The sequence below is a fragment of the Girardinichthys multiradiatus genome, chromosome 9 (genome assembly GCF_021462225.1).
Source record: "Girardinichthys multiradiatus isolate DD_20200921_A chromosome 9, DD_fGirMul_XY1, whole genome shotgun sequence".
Classification (NCBI taxonomy): domain Eukaryota; kingdom Metazoa; phylum Chordata; class Actinopteri; order Cyprinodontiformes; family Goodeidae; genus Girardinichthys; species Girardinichthys multiradiatus.
In genome coordinates, this window is record NC_061802.1 from 40487083 (window position 1) to 40505393 (window position 18311).

Below are 18311 nucleotides of genomic sequence, written 5' to 3' on the forward strand. Positions count from 1 at the left end.
CAGTTTATTACATAAAAACTCATAAGAATAAAGTGAAGATTGTGTTTTCCAAGATGTGAAGGAGTTCAAGGTGCATCAATGCGTGGCACATTTCAACGATGGTACTGAATGCTGATAACAGCTCCAAACAACACCTGACTGAGTCAAAATCCTGACCATATCAAAATAAAACAGATAGGACCTGGGTAGTTTTCTTCAGTACCAAAAGCTCTATTCAGAGATAAATATGATGGCACCTGCATGACCCAGATGCTTTCTGCAGATCAGTCCAAGTAACATTGTAGGTCTTTTAAAAATTCTCTATGCCACATTGTCTCTACTATTTTGTGGACACCTCACAGTACTCTGAACCACATAAACAAGAAATAAAAAAGTTATGTTGTGTTTTTATTCCTTGCCTGTTTAAATTCCTGCTATATTTATTTATTGCATTCACGCATCACTTCCTCAGGTGACCTTTCATTCTTTTCCCCAACACCTTTGTTTTCCTGAAGTGCAGACAAAGTTTAATGGTATTGTTCAAGCAGCAGGAAGGTTTCGTTTTCATATATACATGAACATGACTGCAGATCCACAACCTAGACAAAAAAGGACACACTTCCTGAGGGACAGAGAGGAAGAAATCTGAGGAAGAAAAGGAGCTGAAGGAGAAGACAGACAGTGGAAACGTTTGAGGCCCAAGTCTTTGCTATTTGAAACTACGTCTTTACAGATGGACTCCCAGTTGCCTTTCACAAGCGTTTTATGTATAATTCAGCACAATGTGGAGAGATAAACCCTCCAATAATGGCAGCACTCTCTAAGCTCTTCACTGCACATTAAATTTTATTCATCAAATTAGTTTTAGTTGGTTTGGTATCCCCCGAGCCGTCTTTAAAAGATTTACATGAAAGGAGGACATTAATTTTGCCACTAATCAGCTAAGTGACAGCAATCCAGTCCTTACCCATGAAAAACAGAAAACTCTTCCTTTTCATCCCCCTGCTAAGCATGTTCCCGTTTCCTGTTACGCCTGTGTGCTCCCTGCACCGATCCATAGACATGTTACACTTTTCATTCAGTCCTCAGATATTTATTTTAAAATGGACTCCGTTTTTGATACAAGATTAACGTAATATATAAAACCTGTTATAAGTAGGTCAAAATGTTTAACAAGCATGCCTTTGCTGCAAAGAATACTGGTTAATCACGAGGAAATGGACATTTTCTCACAGGGAATTTAGCTTTTGTGAAACTAATTAGTGCACAGAGCTCATAATTAGGGCTAATATTTGTAATCCTCCAAGCTGGGGTTTTTAAGAGTCCTGAATTACCAACTATCTCCTGAAAAGAGGGAAATTTAGGTAGTAACACCAACCTTCAACCTGGTCTTAACTTCTAACAACAGATCAATATTGCGAGGTCAAAGTTGCACATGATTTGTTCTCTTAAAGATTTCTACTGTTTTTGCTTTTTTTCCTCACATTTAAGATCAATAATCACATTTCAATATGAGACCAAGACAACCTGACTAAATGCAAAAATCAGTTTGAAAATGACGGTACTTCATTTTCTGATTGGGTCCATTTCAATGTTCATGACTGAACAATAAGAAAGAGACCAAAAAGTGCATCAATAGAAGAAAACCACTGCTGACCAAAATTAACAAAGATCCGTCTCACAATTTGACAAAATAACATCCTGGTGATTCCGGCCAAAGATGACAGGACAAAGCTGGACCCTTTTTAGTAGGTGTGTGTCCTGTTACTTCTGGAGTAAAACCAACGCAGCATTTCAGAAAAAGAAGATCATCATCCAACATGGTGGTGGCTGCCTGATGGTCTTCAGTAATTCAGTTTTTAGTTTATTTATTTAGCACCAATCCACAACAAATGTCATGTTAAAGCACTTTGCAGGACAAACTGATTTATATACAGAAATAGATCAATGCAGTCATATAGACAGATTTCCATTAAATTAAACACATCAATTTTATTCTAGTTATTAAACAATGCAGCCAAGTTGAGATAATTATTCCAATTGGTAAAAGGTTTTCCATCTAAGGAACCCCAGCTGATTGCATCGAGTAATTGACTTGGGCTGCTTTGCTTCTTCAGGATGACTTGACATGATTAATGGAACCATGAATTCTGCTCTTTAGCAGAAAATCCTGACCCACGATCACTGTGTGAGATTAAGCTCAAACACACAGGCTTTGAAGTGCCCTAGTCAAAGTCTGCAATAAATCCAATCGAGATGCTGGGGTAAAACATATTGGAAACATACTTGAAAACTCTCCAATGTTGCTGAATTAAAATAATTCTATAAAGAAGAGTTATTTAATAGATACATTTCCAGATATCGCAAACTCTTGACGGGAGTTGCTGCTACCAAGTGGGACCACCAGCTACTAGGATTAGTGGGACATTTCTCTATCACACAGGGTCAAGTTGGTTTGGATAGCTTTTTTTCCCCAGAGTAAATTAATTTATTTGAAAACTGATTTTTGTATTTACTCAGTTTATCTTTGTCTGACATAAGAATTATATGAAGATTTGAAACATGTGTGACATTAAAGCCAAAACAGAAGAAACCTGTACAGGACAAAAATACTTTTTCACAGCACTGTATACATGAGGTATGCAGCTGGATGAGAGGAGGGACTTACTTGAGCAGCGAGCGCTTTGGGAAACTGAAGGAACCGTGAGAAATTCGGTCTATGTAGTTCAACTGGACCTTCTGGATCTGCTCGCAGCAGAGCAGGACAAAGTCATACTTGAAGATCATAAGAGTGTTGTCTGTGATGAGAACAAGGCGCTCCTTTTCATTGTTCCAGTGATCAACCCTGAAACAGCCACACAGGGAGATATTATCACTATCAGGGAGCCAGTGAGATCGTTCACATGTGAAAACTGTAGCGCTGCATATCAGAGTCTGGATTGTTTCTGAAGATCAGCTTATAAGATCCCAAAACCTTTGAGATTTGGTCAGTAGCACCTGGTGAAAGGTGTGTTTAAGAGTAATGGTAACCTCCTGAATAACGTACAGGTCCTTCTCAAAATATTAGCATATTGTGATAAAGTTCATTATTTTCCATAATGTAATGATGAAAATTTAACATTCATATATTTTAGATTCATTGCTACTAACTGAAATATTTCAGGTCTTTTATTGTCTTAATACGGATGATTTTGGCATACAGCTCATGAAAACCCAAAATTCCTATCTCACAAAATTAGCATATCATTCATTAAAAGGGTCTCTAAACGAGCTATGAACCTAATCATCTGAATCAACGAGTTAACTCTAAACACCTGCAAAAGATTCCTGAGGCCTTTAAAACTCCCAGCCTGGTTCATCACTCAAAACCCCAATCATGGGTAAGACTGCCGACCTGACTGCTGTCCAGAAGGCCACTATTGACACCCTCAAGCAAGAGGGTAAGACACAGAAAGAAATTTCTGAACGAATAGGCTGTTCCCAGAGTGCTGTATCAAGGCACCTCAGTGGGAAGTCTGTGGGAAGGAAAAAGTGCAAAAACGCTGCACAACGAGAAGAGGTGACCGGACCCTGAGGAAGATTGTGGAGAAGGGCCGATTCCAGACCTTGGGGGACCTGCGGAAGCAGTGGACTGAGTCTGGAGTAGAAACATCCAGAGCCACCGTGCACAGGCATGTGCAGGAAATGGGCTACAGGTGCCGCATTCCCCAGGTCAAGCCACTTTTGAACCAGAAACAGCGGCAGAAGCGCCTGACCTGGGCTACAGAGAAGCAACACTAGACTGTTGCTCAGTGGTCCAAAGTACTTTTTTCGGATGAAAGCAAATTCTGCATGTCATTCGGAAATCAAGGTGCCAGAGTCTGGAGGAAGACTGGGGAGAAGGAAATGCCAAAATGCCAGAAGTCCAGTGTCAAGTACCCACAGTCAGTGATGGTCTGGGGTGCCGTGTCAGCTGCTGGTGTTGGTCCACTGTGTTTTATCAAGGGCAGGGTCAATGCAGCTAGATATCAGGAGATTTTGGAGCACTTCATGCTTCCATCTGCTGAAAAGCTTTATGGAGATGAAGATTTCATTTTTCAGCACGACCTGGCACCTGCTCACAGTGCCAAAACCACTGGTAAATGGTTTACTGACCATGGTATCACTGTGCTCAATTGGCCTGCCAACTCTCCTGACCTGAACCCCATTGAGAATCTGTGGGATATTGTGAAGAGAACGTTGAGAGACTCAAGACCCAACACTCTGGATGAGCTAAAGGCCGCTATCGAAGCATCCTGGGCCTCCATAAGACCTCAGCAGTGCCACAGGCTGATTGCCTCCATGCCACGCCGCATTGAAGCAGTCATTTCTGCAAAAGGATTCCCGACCAAGTATTGAGTGCATAACTGTACATGATTATTTGAAGGTTGACGTTTTTTGTATTAAAAACACTTTTCTTTTATTGGTCGGATGAAATATGCTAATTTTGTGAGATAGGAATTTTGGGTTTTCATGAGCTGTATGCCACAATCATCCGTATTAAGACAATAAAAGACCTGAAATATTTCAGTTAGTGTGCAATGAATCTAAAATATATGAATGTTAAATTTTCATCATGACATTATGGAAAATAATTAACTTTATCACAATATGCTAATATTTTGAGAAGGACCTGTATATTACATGAAGAAACTGAACTGAGTGCAGCTCCCCCTGGTGGCAATGAACAACATTCCGCTCTGTTAACAGCTGCTACAAACTGAGAGACTTTTAGGACAAACTTGTGCTTTATGTTGAATAGGGTCGCAACATTTCCCCTCAAGGGGCACCTGCTTGGTAGCTACTAGTTGTAGAGCAGCATCTCTTAATATTAAAATGTCACAGTATCTCTGAACAATGTAAAGTTTGCCTCTTGCTGTCCCTTGTTGTCTGGTGGTGTGTAAACTATTATTATGGGCTACAGATGTAAAGGTGGGGGTTGGAAGCTTTACATCCTGCTGTGTCCATGTCTCAGTTTCTTATTGTGAGGTAAGATAGAAAATGCCTCTTGAGCTGCTCTGTTGTGTTGATGGACTCGACCAATAGACATTCTATTGGGATGGCCAACAACACTCAAAAGGATTTTGTTTTCTTGTAGATAAAATAAAGAGGCAGACAAGAAATACTTCAAAGCTTTCTGTCTAGGCAGTTTTCTCTTTTCTCAGAGCAGGCTTTTCCAGTCCAGGCTGGATCACTCTAAATATTTTAGATTTTGAATTAGATTCTATTTAAAGGTTTTAAATTTATGAAAAAGTTATTTTTATTACCACAGATTAGATAAACATAAAAATCACAATATATGGACTAGTCAAACCCGGACTGAATTCTACACTTATTTAAAAACTAGGGTTTTTTTAAATAGTGAAATGGGAATTCTTAGTTTTCCCCAAATTATTGCTAAAATCTCTTCTAATTCTTGGAACCCAGTATTAAGTATCATCTCTTGAGGGAGATGCATCCTTACACTCCTAGTGACTAAGGTGTGTGTATGTGTTGACAAGAGCACATATACATATATATACACTGCTCAAAAAAATAAAGGGAACACTCGAATAACACATCCTAGATCTGAATGAATGAAATATTCACATTGAATACTAATATAGTTGAATGTGCTGACAACAAAATCACACAAAAATCATCAATGGAAATCAAATTTATAAACCAATGGAGGCCTGGATTTGGAGTCACACACAAAATTAAAGTGGAAAAACACACTACAGGCTTCAATGTCTTCATCTTGCAGGAACTGCTGACACACTCCAGCCACATGAGGTCTAGCATTGTCCTGGATTAGGAGGAACCCAGGGCCAACCGTACCAGCATATGGTCTCACAAGGGGTCTGAGGATCTCATCTTGGTACCTAATGGCAGTCAGGCTACCTATGGCGAGCACATGGAGGGCCGTGCGGCCCTACAAAGAAATGCCACCCCACACCATTACTGACCCACTGCCAAACTGGTCATGCTGAAGGATGTTGCAGGCAGCAGATCACTCTCCACGGTGTCTCCAGACTCTCACGTCTGTCACATGTGCTCAGTGTGAACCTGCTTTCATCTGTAAAGACCACAGGACGCCAGTGGTCAATATACCAATCCTGGTGTTCTCTGGCAAATGCCAAGCGTCCTGCACGGTGTTGGGCTGTGAGCACAACCCCCATTTGTGGACGTCGGACCCTCATACCATCCTCATGGAGTTGGTTTCCAACGGTTTGTGCAGACACATGCACATTTGTGGCCTGCTGGAGGTCATTTTGCAGGGCTCTGGCAGTGCTCCTCCTGTTCCTCCTTGCACAAAGGTGGAGGTAGCGGTCCTGCTGCTGGGTTGTTGTCCTCCTACAGCCTCCTCCACGTCTCCTGGTCTACTGGCCTGTCTCCTAGTAGCGCCTCCAGGCTCTGGACACTACGCTGACAGACACAGCAAACCTTCTTGCCACAGCTCACATTGATGTGCCATCCTGGATGAGCTGCACTACCTGAGCCACTTGTGTGGGTTGTAGAGTCCGTCTCATGCTACCACGAGTGTGAAAGCACCACCAACATTCAAAAGTGAGCAAACACATGATGTTTCACAAAATGTGCTTCAACTCTTGAAGTTTTGTCCTGTGTAAAAAGTGGTTTTAGATATGCCAACATACATATGTCATATGTTTAGGTTTTGGCTTATTTAGCTTTAGTGTTTTCTGGATATGGATTCAGAAGTGCAGTATTTATTTTATTTCTGTCATGGGATTGAATCCTGACCAGTGGAGGTGTACTGCATACCCATCCCCTGCTCTCTCCATCCCATTTCCAACTTTTCCAACTTACTTTGAAAAAATTGGAAAAATAAAGGGCCTCTAGTGCCTAAAAAAATACCTTTTAAAATGTATATCCTTACTAAGTCTCACAGCATGATCAGACATCGTTGGCTTAAACCACATTACACTTTTCCAGATGATGAAACAAAGAAACCTACAAAGTAGTAATTGTTTGCAAAAAGCGTAAAAGCACTAAAAATTGGTCACTAATCCTTTGTTAAAATGCTATTTGACTCTCGCAGTTCAGATGTAAAAATTCAGCAAGAGGTTATTTTGAGTTCTCAAACACAAAAAACATGTTTTGCAAAGCTCTTCAATTATGTACTGTAAAAGTTTCACAATTTATAAGAGTGCCCTTGGCAAACATCATGCAATATGCATGCAGGCTTTTCAAAATCCCTGAAAATTTTACTAACAAAGCGAGAAAAAAAGAGGCAGTTTAGCGGCAGAACCTTTTTAAGTGTCCGGAAAATCTCCCGCAGTGATCAAAATTAATAAAAAGACTAATTTCTTGCTCTTCCTCTCTTGTAAACATCCAGACACACACACGCTTCCTTGAAGCTGCGCTAATTCGTGGTGGCTTGGGTTTTCAGAGTGGCTCTCTTTCTTACGGCCCGCTGAGCCCAGTGTGCGTGGCCCACTCCCAGAGAACCTCTCATGATTGTAGCTGGCAAGCTTTAAATTGGACTATACGCATTTGCTTCTTACCAATGTCTTGTGGAGTGCACAGTAGGAATGGGGAATTATCCTACCTTTTATCATTTTCTTGGGAAAAAAAAAAACTATTGTCATATGGATTCTCATTTATTGTGAAAACTATAATTCTTATTAGTAATGCCTCCAAAAACCAAAAACTGATAGTATAGTTGAGATTGTCATTTTGCTGTTTGAACTATAACTAAGAGTGTCAAGTTGGTATTTGTAAATATGATTTAATACCATAATAGTGTACAACACTGTCCAATGGGATACTTTGGTACAACAGTTAGGCTGTACCAAAGTAGCCTACTTGATAATGAGTGTGTTTTATTTTTACAGCATTATGTGTGCTTGTGGGGCAATGACTATAAGGGGTGTGACAGATGTGTTGACTAAATGACAGTGGTAATGGATTTTTAAATACTTTCTATAGTCACCTTTAGCAATATTGCAGCAAATACCAGAAAATAATGATAAGATTGTATCAATATCACCCATCCCTAGTGCAGCACTAACAGTTCTTTCCATCTGACCTATATATCGCTTAAACTCCAGATTTATCAAAGGCACCTTGGGATGTTTCTCTGATTAATGCACCTTGCATGGGTTGTATGTGTGGTCTGTTTTTCCGTACTTATATTTTATATTTATATCTACTAAACAGAAATGTATTTAGTGGTGTCATAGTATAGGGGGCTGGAAAATCTGCCACATTTTTATTTGAAACAAATAATTCCTACACTTCACAAAAATGTATATCAAATAAAACCACAATAAAATACACTGTAGATTGTGGTTGTGACATAACAAAATGTGTAAAAGCTGAAGTGGTATGATTACTTTTGTGTGACACACTGGATTATTTTACTTCAACTAAAGCTCGAAACTATTTTCCAAGTCAATACTTAGGAAGATCATATCTTTGAGCAACCTTGATCGGGCTAACCACTCATCAGAACCAGAAAATGGTGCCAAATGTACTACTGTTACCTTTATGACAACAACTTATTATGATAATGACAAAACCTGAACAAAAATAGAGATGGCATTAAAATTAGATGGAAAAATGTACAGGTAAATGTCATGAAAATCCTCTCTTGCTTGTTCAGGAAGGAGATAAAAACAACCAGATTTCTGCAACAATGACCTGGAATATATTTGTAAATCTTAACAGCTTTTACCTAAATAATGGCAGGGCTTTCATCAATCCAGTGCTCATATATTTCTGGGAATATATTCGGCACAAGTGAAAAAAGACACCAAGAAGGAATAACAAAGGAGGAAACGAGGATATATTGCATATTATTGAATGATGACCAGAGACTAAAAAAAATTTAGGATCTTTCACTCTAAAGCAAAATTTCCATTTCAGACTTCCACTCTTACTGGAATCAAACTTGCAATTTTTAAATTCATTTTCTGATGATTAGTATCATCGGAAAACCCTATCTGTGCTCTTCTGTTTTAATTTTCTAATAAAAAACTAAATTGTAAAAATGGAAATATTCCACACTGTCAGGGCGTTCAACCTGTGCCTGTGTTGGTTTTGAGTAGGGGTGCAACGATTGCTATTTTCTGGCTGAGATGAGCGATCTTTAAAAAGCCTGACCTGCCGATTGCGATTTTGGCCAATACAGATTTTCCGCATAAATGGCACTGACAGGTGTCATAAGGTCACCAAACACCTTCAATGTTCCAATCTTATGTTGTCAACAGTTGTGAACCTTGTACACACAAACGTGACCTGGTGTGTGGGTCTGATGGGTGGGTCTATCAGTCAAAGGTAGATAAGTTTGGTGGATAATATTGGTTTGACATGTACATCTCAGGCTGATAATCCATAATTAAGGAAATTGGGGCCAATCGATTGGCCGGCCGAATAATCGGTGCACCCCTAGTTCTGAGTCAGTATCTTAAATTCAGGACAAAATGTTGAATTCAACACATATTCGGATGAATAAAAAGATCTCTACATGTCACAAATAATCGTTTTTTGTCAAATGGCCATGAGCAGTAAATATTTGACCTGTAACAGATTTTAGCATCTCCACTTTAAGCCTAAAAAAATGCCTTCAAATGAATGGTTGGATTTTCTCAAATTTTCAGTGCAAGATTATACTAAAATTATTAGAGACTTTCTACACATCTGTACCAGGAGCACCAACAACTGTTTCTGTAATGGTCACACCCTTTGTTTTTTGGGGGGGGTTATATAAAACAGACATTCTTAGTTATTGACTTGAAAACAAAAGTATAACTAAAACAGCTAAATATCACTGCTGATCTAGAAATAGTCAACGGTATGTTGAATTATTCACAACATCACATTATAATTGCAATCATTTAACTACAATAAAAGGTTTTATCAACATAAAATATACATTATTCCACCCATTCATAAATCAGATCATTTAAATGATTTATTGTAGGATTTATTCACAGACCTCTTTGTACCGGAGTAAAAAGCACATTAAATAAATGTGTTCTCTAGTTTTCGGAGATCCAGGATGAACAGATCATTTTAATCTTTTTAAGTATTTGTCTACAATCATACCACAAGTTATATCACACATGCTGACATGAATAGGAGAAATGCACAGTCTCATGAACTTACTCTGCCATCAGCCAGATGCCGTGAATGATGCCGTCTTCCTCTTTATTCACCAGTGATTCGACGTCTTGCATGGCCTGATTGAGAGTGCCAGGCTGAGGAGACAGAAAATGCACGGGTGTCACTTTCTAATGTTCTGCTGTGGCAGCCAGAACATGTGCAGAGAGAGGCTTTAGGGTTATCTGTGAGGCTGGCGTGCAACAGGGACTGAGAAAAATGTCAGAGCGACTCTGTCAAAGACAACAACCAAACAAAAAGGGATATCACAGTAAACAAAAACATGACGTTTAGGTGCTCGAGAATGACTGTAAAATAAGGAAGCTGAACATGACCAAATCTGAGTAACAAAGACATCTGAAGACACTCGGGAAGGCTTCGGTACATAATTCTGCACTCTACACTCAAAACCTGTCAGCCATGAGCTTTTTCTCCTCATCTTATTTTATTCCTTCACTTTGTTTCATTATTTCGATGCAAAGCAGAAGACCTAAAAAGATTATGAGTTCATATTGAGGACTCCTGACAGTCCTACTGTGATCTTTGGCTGGTGCTGACTGCAGAGTCAGCCTGACAGCATGGGATGCAGTCCCACTGCAGCCCAATACAACAGGCCTGTGTTGAACTGCTCCTTCTGAGATGGAAATTTCTGTGAGCTGGCAAGAAGAACGTGGATGAAACAGACTCATGAAAAGTAAGAAGTGTATATTCAATAAGTGGCTGAAGAGTTTAATGAAAATGACAGATCATGGGGAATTTAGAGGACCATATCAATCCAAGTCAAAGGGTGCCAACTGTAGTTTTCCATTTCTGACTGATAGTCTAAAAACAAGAGGAGGGTCATCTTTACTCAAAACAATGCATTAACTCTCCCTAACCTAAATAAAGCTAAATGCACATGTTTGATTAATGTAATATGGCAAATGTTCTTCACAGACAATTTTAATCTCTCTCTTTTCTCGTCAAGAGTCCCACTATGAGTTATGGGACTCTTAACGTGTTTTTGTTTTATGAAGACCCCACACTTGGCCTGCGTGACAGAGCTACAGTTGATGCAATAGCTGTTTCAACTGAGCACAGGCGGTAGGGATCAGAAATGCCACATTGTCCACATACACCTCAACATTGGTATTCCACAAGGATGTGTGCTACGTTTCCTGCTGTATAATCAGCTCAACCATGGATGTAGAGCCAGGCCTAAATCAAACACCATCATTAGATTTGCAGGCCACCCTCACTGGCCATTGTAGTGCTATGTCCTGCACTTCAACACCAGGAAGTCTAAGGAGCTCATAGTGGACTATAGGAAAATGCGGGGAGGAGAGCACACCCTAGTCTACACTGAGGCAATGGAGGTATAGACAATCAGCAGCTTCTGGTTTTTAGGGAAGAACATCACAGGATTTGAGGATTTAAAAAAATCTACAATGTGTGGTGCAAATTTCCATACAGCCTCTCTGGGTCAATACTTTGTAGAAATATCTTTCACTGCTATCACAGCTGCAGGTGTTCCGGGGTATGTCTCTTCAAACTTTGCACTTCTGGAAACTGAAAGTTTTCCTTCATTCTTCTTTGCAAAAAAGCTTAAGCTAAGCCAGACTGGATGGAGAGCATCTGTGAACATCAGTCAGATTCTCAACTGGATTCAAGTCTGGACTTTGACTGAGCCATTCTAAAGCATGAAAATGCTTTGATCTAAACATTGGCTGATTGTTTAGAGTTGTTATCCTGCTGGAAGGTGAACCTCCAAACAGTACCAATCATTTGCAGCATTCAACGGGTCATCTTCCAGAATTGCTCTATATTAGGGGTATTATCTATCTTTAGATCAAATCTGACCAGCCTCCCTATCCCTGTGAAAGAAAAGAATCACCACAGCAGAATGCAGGCACCATCATGTTTGGTGAGTGTGGTGTGCTCAGGAAGATGTGCAATGTCTGTGTTCTGCCACTGACTGGAGCACCCTCTTCTATGTTTGCGGTGGTCCCTACATGACTTCTGGCAAACCACATACTGGAATACTTATGGCTCTCTTATTGCCACTCTACCAGATTTGTGGAGTACACAACTAACAGTTGTCATGTCAACGGATTGTTGTGCCATAGTCTTTCCATATGCAGATGATAGATCCAACAGTGCTTCATGAGATGTTCAAAGCTTGTGATATTGGTTCATGACCTCATCCAGCTTTAAATTCCTCTACAATTGAATCCCCGACCTGTCTGCTGTGTTCTTTGGTCTTCATGATGCAATTTTTTTAGTGATGTTCTGTAACAAACCACAGAGGACTTCACAGAATAGCTGGATTCATATTGATATTAAATTACACACAAGTGGGCTATGCTGACAAATTTGGTGGTTTCTAGAGGGAACTGGTTGCAGTAGAGTTTATTTTTGGTTATCTGGGTAAAGGGGGCTAAATATAAATGCAGGTCAGTATTTTTAGATTTTTATTTGCAAAGCATTTTGTAAACCACATTTTCCTTCCACTTCACAATCAAGTAACTACTCTGTATTGGTCTATAAAATAAAATAAAATCCCAACAAAACACACTGAAGTCTGGCTCCTGCAAAGCTCCACAGATGGTGATCAGATCATCACAATCTATTACAGGACAGAACTGTCAGCCATCCAAGGTCTCTACAGACACTGCAGTAGAAATATGGAAGCATATAATCACTGATTTTGCCATCTGAGCCACACACTGTTCATACTCCGTCCGGCCATAAGGCAGAAGGTACAGAAACATGCCTATCAACTCATGTCTAATGTAAAACAAATTTCTCCCACAGGAGACAAATAAATGATCTTATCTTATTATTTGGATTCATTGAGGATATAATACACTCTCTTAGAATATTTTTTGCAGATGTAATTATGTTTGTTGGATTTCAATAGGTCTAAGAATTTTAATGTTATAGTTTATTTAATATTTGATGAGGTCCCGTTGTTGCCCGAAGTTTACTCTACAGTTAATAGCAATAATCAGGCACGTGCAGAGGAGGGAGGACGAAAGCGGATTGAGCACCTACCCCTTTTGCTCCTTGTCCACAAGTGCCCTTTTGGTCAAATTATATATTTTTTCTTTTTTTTAGCCCTAACAATAAGCCCTCCTCTGAAACCAAATAGAAACATGTATTAATGCTATTTCTTATGTTATTTCATAAGGAAAAACTACATGACAACGCCCCCAGTCACCTCGTTACCTTTGACCTTTACCCTCTGTGACGCAAGCAATGGAAACAGACTGTGGAGCCTTTGGTCCAGACTGCAGGACAGTTGTTGGTCAATAAAACCGGCCAGTAAGTGAAGTTCTAAGATATTCATACTTGTCAGACAACACGACAACTCTGTATCATTTCTGCTTCATCACCGAAGGAGGAGCAGACTGAGCAGAGACAAACTAAAACACACAGGGGGAGAAAAGAACAAGGCTCTGGCTCTCTGAGTGGGAGGAGAAGCTGGTGAGGAGAAGCTATCTGACCATTCAGGTTTTGTCACTCAGACAGTAGGTAGTTGTTGTTGTGTCATGAGCTAGCTGCTATCTAAAGAAAGGAGTCCTGCAGAATGAAAGACAGATACAATAAAATTGTGAATACACCTATCCATGGTGTTTTCTTCTATATTACAGTTTTCTATAGATTTGAGTCAACTCTATCTCTCAAAGTTTACTATTCTGTAGTACATCATAGTACATTGCAGTGTAAAAGCTGTGTGAGATTCTTGCTAATATATTCCACCCTAGGATCGGATTATATATGCCCCTTTTCATTTTTAACTCCTGCCCCTTTAGTGGTCTTTGCGCGGCCCTGACAATAAAAGTTCCAAAATCTTTTTCATTTGTATGGAGTCTGTCAGAACCTTGTAAAATGTTAACAGGCTCTGCACACTTGAATTTGAGCCACTGTGTTCAGACTAATGCATATTTAGTTGTTTAGTCCACATCTCCCTGATCATCAAAACCTTTTCCTGCATTTCAGACATTTTACTATTTAATAAAGTAGTGTGAGATAAGCAAAAGGGTTTTTTTTAACACTGCTCAACCTCAAAAACGTCGAAACGTCAAATACATCAATCAAGAAAATCAGAACCTAAATAAATAAATCTAATAAGTGACTAAAGCTTCTAAAATGAAAAACGGAACACAATGAGATGTTGAAATCTTACCCTCAACACAAAGAACTTCCTCATTTTGAACTGCTGCAGGCAGGAACCTATGGAGGGGCTCCTGAATTGGGAGCGGGCCGCGCCGAGATCCGTCTTCTGCTCCCCGGTGTCCTCAGCCCGGCCAGCGGCCTGCTGAGAGTCCTCTGGTCCGCTGAACGAGGGGCTGAGCGCACTATACTGCTTCTCCTCAGGAACTCCTTCCTCCTCGTTTGCCATCATGAGTCTTCAAGACAGATGGAGACGAATGAACGCAACCACAGAGCGCTGATTGTTAATGACTAATAAATCTGTTTGTCGGCTCAGCAGAGGTTTTAAACAGCAAGCTGGTCTTTTCTCTTCCACCACTGACAGAGACAGATAACTTGAGTTCCCCTAACTCCAAACTTTTATTAGGAAGTGATAACCTTGACTCACCTTTATTCTTGGAGGAAATGTGATAAATGTTGGAAGCTGGATAGACACGCAAAAGCTACAGGTGTAGAACTTCCTTGTTCCGTGTCCATGCAACAGCTATTGCGAGTGGGAGGCGACAGGATGTAGCACCGCAACAGAAACCCAGATGAGCTCATCGCTGGTTTTTCTGCTGCTGTGGATTATTCCTCAAAATCTAATCTGAAAGGAAGAGGCGCTGTACTAAAAACAAGATCTAAGGTTTAATTGGATCAGTGAATACTGTGAGAGTGTGTTTTCTCATTTGCTTAAAACATGATTGCATTATGAGCAGACAGTTATGTCTCCATCCATCACCCCAAACCAAATAAATTGCTACATCATCTTTCAGAAATCTAAATATGTTGCAAAAATGAGGAAAATCATGTCCCACAGTAAGGAGGGAAAGATACTCAATTCATTTGTTACTTCTTGGCTGGATTACTGTAATTGTTTATTATCAGGATCTCCAAAACATTCAGTGAAAGCCTTCAGCAGAGTTATGCACCAGCATGATTATGCAATACGAGTTATCATTTCATACATTCTTCACACTAACAGAAGGACACATAAGATATGTTTGCACATCATGCTCATTAATTTGACCTTGTCAAAAGACATATTATACACATATAACTGATTAGCATTGTAGTAGACATACTCTCCCTCAGTGCTCGGGGCTCTAAAGAGGTAAACTAAAAACAAAGATGTGAAAATCATTAGAACAAGGCAACACACAGGGCTCTGTAGTCTCAAGCATCATTGAGTCTAGTGCTGATCTTTAACCTTTTCATTTTCAGGACCAAAAACAACAACTTTTGTCTTTTTTGCATTAATGTTAAGGGCACATTTAGTGACTCATCTTATGGCACCAAAATATAAAGTGGTGTTATCATAACAGGTATGCTTAAAGATGCTATAAAACTCCATGATCTATGCAACAGAAAGCATATTGAACAAAAGTGGCCCGAGAGCAAAACTCTGTGGAACTCCACGTGTTCACTCAGAAATTGTAATTCCAAAATGACACAAAATATTGTTGGTCTGCTATGTAAAACTGGGCTTAAGTTTCATGAAATTTCCATGAAAAGAAGCATATGTTGCTGAACACTTATTTTAGATCCCAGTTAAAAAGGCCAGTGTTTGTTTCTAAATGATTGTTAAATTGTCCACACACCTAATACTGTTGATTTAAAAACAACCCATTCTGTATTATTTTAACCCAATCCTCACCCCAGGAGGAAATGTGATAAATGTTGGAAGCTGGATAGACACGCAAAAGCTACATAATCAAGAGGTCATATTCACATTTTTGTTTTCATTGGTCAAAACTCACAAATTAAATAACTATCTTATTTGATATGGTTAAGACAAATAACTTTTTTCCATGATCGTTTTCAACAAAACAATTTATTCAAACACAAAACCCCAAAACTCTTACTCTGATTAAAAAGATAAGATTGGCTGTTTTAAAAAGCATAAATTTGTGGCATACAGAACAAAGAAAATCAGATTTTTAAAAACTGTTGTTACCTGAGGCAATATCCTCATTTGCTCAGCCATGCCAAAATCCTCAGAAAGATTGGCAAACCTGTTGACTGCATGTGATATATAGTCATATTTCTATATTCTGAGCATGTCTTAACTATTTGCCAAAAGTAAAAATAAATGTGACCCCAAGCCATACAGCAAAAGAATTGGTTTTCTTTGAGTCCCAAAGTAAAATCTCTGCCATGCCCACTTTGCATCTTACCATGCAAATTCTGATCCCATGGCACTCGACTTCATGTCTTCTACATGACAAAAAGTACATTATTGCATGCATTAAAGCAGTAGTTCCCAACCTCTTTCAACTGAGTCCCTCCGTCTTGTCAAAAACGAACAAGACGCCTTGTTCTCTCACACTTCTGAATCTGTGCAAGGATCACTTTTTAAGATTTGACAGCAAACAAAACATTTGCCTTTACTGTGACTGTTGGAGTGCTTGATGTGAGTGTTTCACTCAGAATGCTGTATCTGTCTGTAGATCTCATTGTACAAAGTAAATTTGGTGCAGGAAATACCTCTTTTAATATTAAAAGAGTCCAATACAATTAACATATTTAATACATATTTATTTTTTAATAGATTTTAATTCCATAAACACAGTCCTAATAGGCAGATCATATGATACAATAAACGTTGAATTGTTGCTAATTACTGCTCCTCTTAGTGTGTCACTATTTTAAATAAGCGTAACAGTCTCTTTGACGTTAACCCCCCATCAATCATATTGTCTATCAAGTAGAGCAGAAACACATAAACAACAACCGACAACTTGCATCATCTTTGTATCAACATTTGAAACTAGGCTGTCATTTTTTATTCTGTCTTTAATGGGCAAAAACGTACATTTTTTAAAGAGGTTCATTGCAATGTAACAACTTCCATTGTTTCACGTTTACAGTAGTAGGTAATCTACACAAGTAATCTATTCCATATACAGTATCTTATCTAAATACACTGCTCAAAAAAAATAAAGGGAACACTCAAATAACACATCCTAGATCTGAATGAATGAAATATTCTCATTGAATACTTTGTTCTGTACAAAGTTGAATGTGCTGACAACAAAATCACACAAAAATCATCAATAGAAATCAAATTTATTAACCAATGGAGGCCTGGATTTGGAGTCACACACAAAATTAAAGTGGAAAAACACACTACAGGCTGATCCAACTTTGGTGTAATGTCCTTAAAACAAGTCAAAATGAGGCTCAGTATTGTGTGTGACCTCCACCTGCCTGTATGACCTCCCTACAACGCCTGGGCATGCTCCTGATGAGACGATGGATGGTCTCCTGAGGGATCTCCTCCCAGACCTGGACTAAAGCATCCACCAACTCATGGACAGTCTGTGGTGCAACGTGACGTTGGCCATGCAGCCCTCCAAAGAAATGCCACCCCACACCATTACTGACCCACTGCCAAACCGGTCATGCTGAAGGATGTTGCAGGCAGCAGATCGTTGTCCACGGTGTCTCCAGACTCTGTCACGTCTGTCACATGTGCTCAGTGTGAACCTGCTTTCATCTGTGAAGAGCACAGGGCACCAGTGGCAAATTTGCCAGTCGTCGTGTTCTCTGGCAAATGCCAAGCGTCCTGCAAGGTGTTGGGCTGTGAACACAACCCCCATTTGTGGATGTCGGGCCCTCATACCATCCTCATGGAGTCGGTTTCTAACCGTTTGTGCAGACACATGCACATTTGTGGCCTGCTGGAGGTCATTTTGCAGGGTTCTGGCAGTGCTCCTACTGTTTCTTCTTGCACAAAGGCGGAGGTAGCGGCCCTGCTGCTGGGTTGTTGCCCTCCTACGACCTCCTCCAAGTCTCCTGGTGTGCTGGCCTGTCTCCTGGTAGCGCCTCCAGGCTCTGGACACTACGATGACAGACACAGCAAACCTTCTTGCCACAGCTCGCATTGATGTGCCATCCTGGATGAGCTGCATTACCTGAGCCACTTGTGTGGGTTGTAGAGTCCGTCTCATGCTACCACGAGTGTGAAAGCACCACCAACATTCAAAAGTGACCAAAACATCAGCCAGAAAGCATAGGTACTGAGAAGTGGT

At 39.8% G+C, this 18311-nt stretch overlaps 1 protein-coding gene across 1 annotated transcript in view; it reads right to left on the reverse strand.

Moving 5' to 3' along the window:
- tprg1 (tumor protein p63 regulated 1) overlaps positions 1–14845 on the reverse strand; it is a 38717-nt gene extending 23872 nt beyond the window's left edge. Inside the window, exons 1-4 of the mRNA XM_047374072.1 lie at positions 14687–14845; positions 14273–14495; positions 10111–10202; positions 2648–2824 (exon numbers count right to left, since the gene is read on the reverse strand). Coding sequence (XP_047230028.1) covers positions 2648–2824; positions 10111–10202; positions 14273–14491 — 488 coding nt within the window. The 5' untranslated portion in view covers positions 14492–14495; positions 14687–14845. The remainder of the gene's footprint in view (positions 1–2647; positions 2825–10110; positions 10203–14272; positions 14496–14686) is intronic.
- Positions 14846–18311: the final 3466 nt, after the last annotated feature.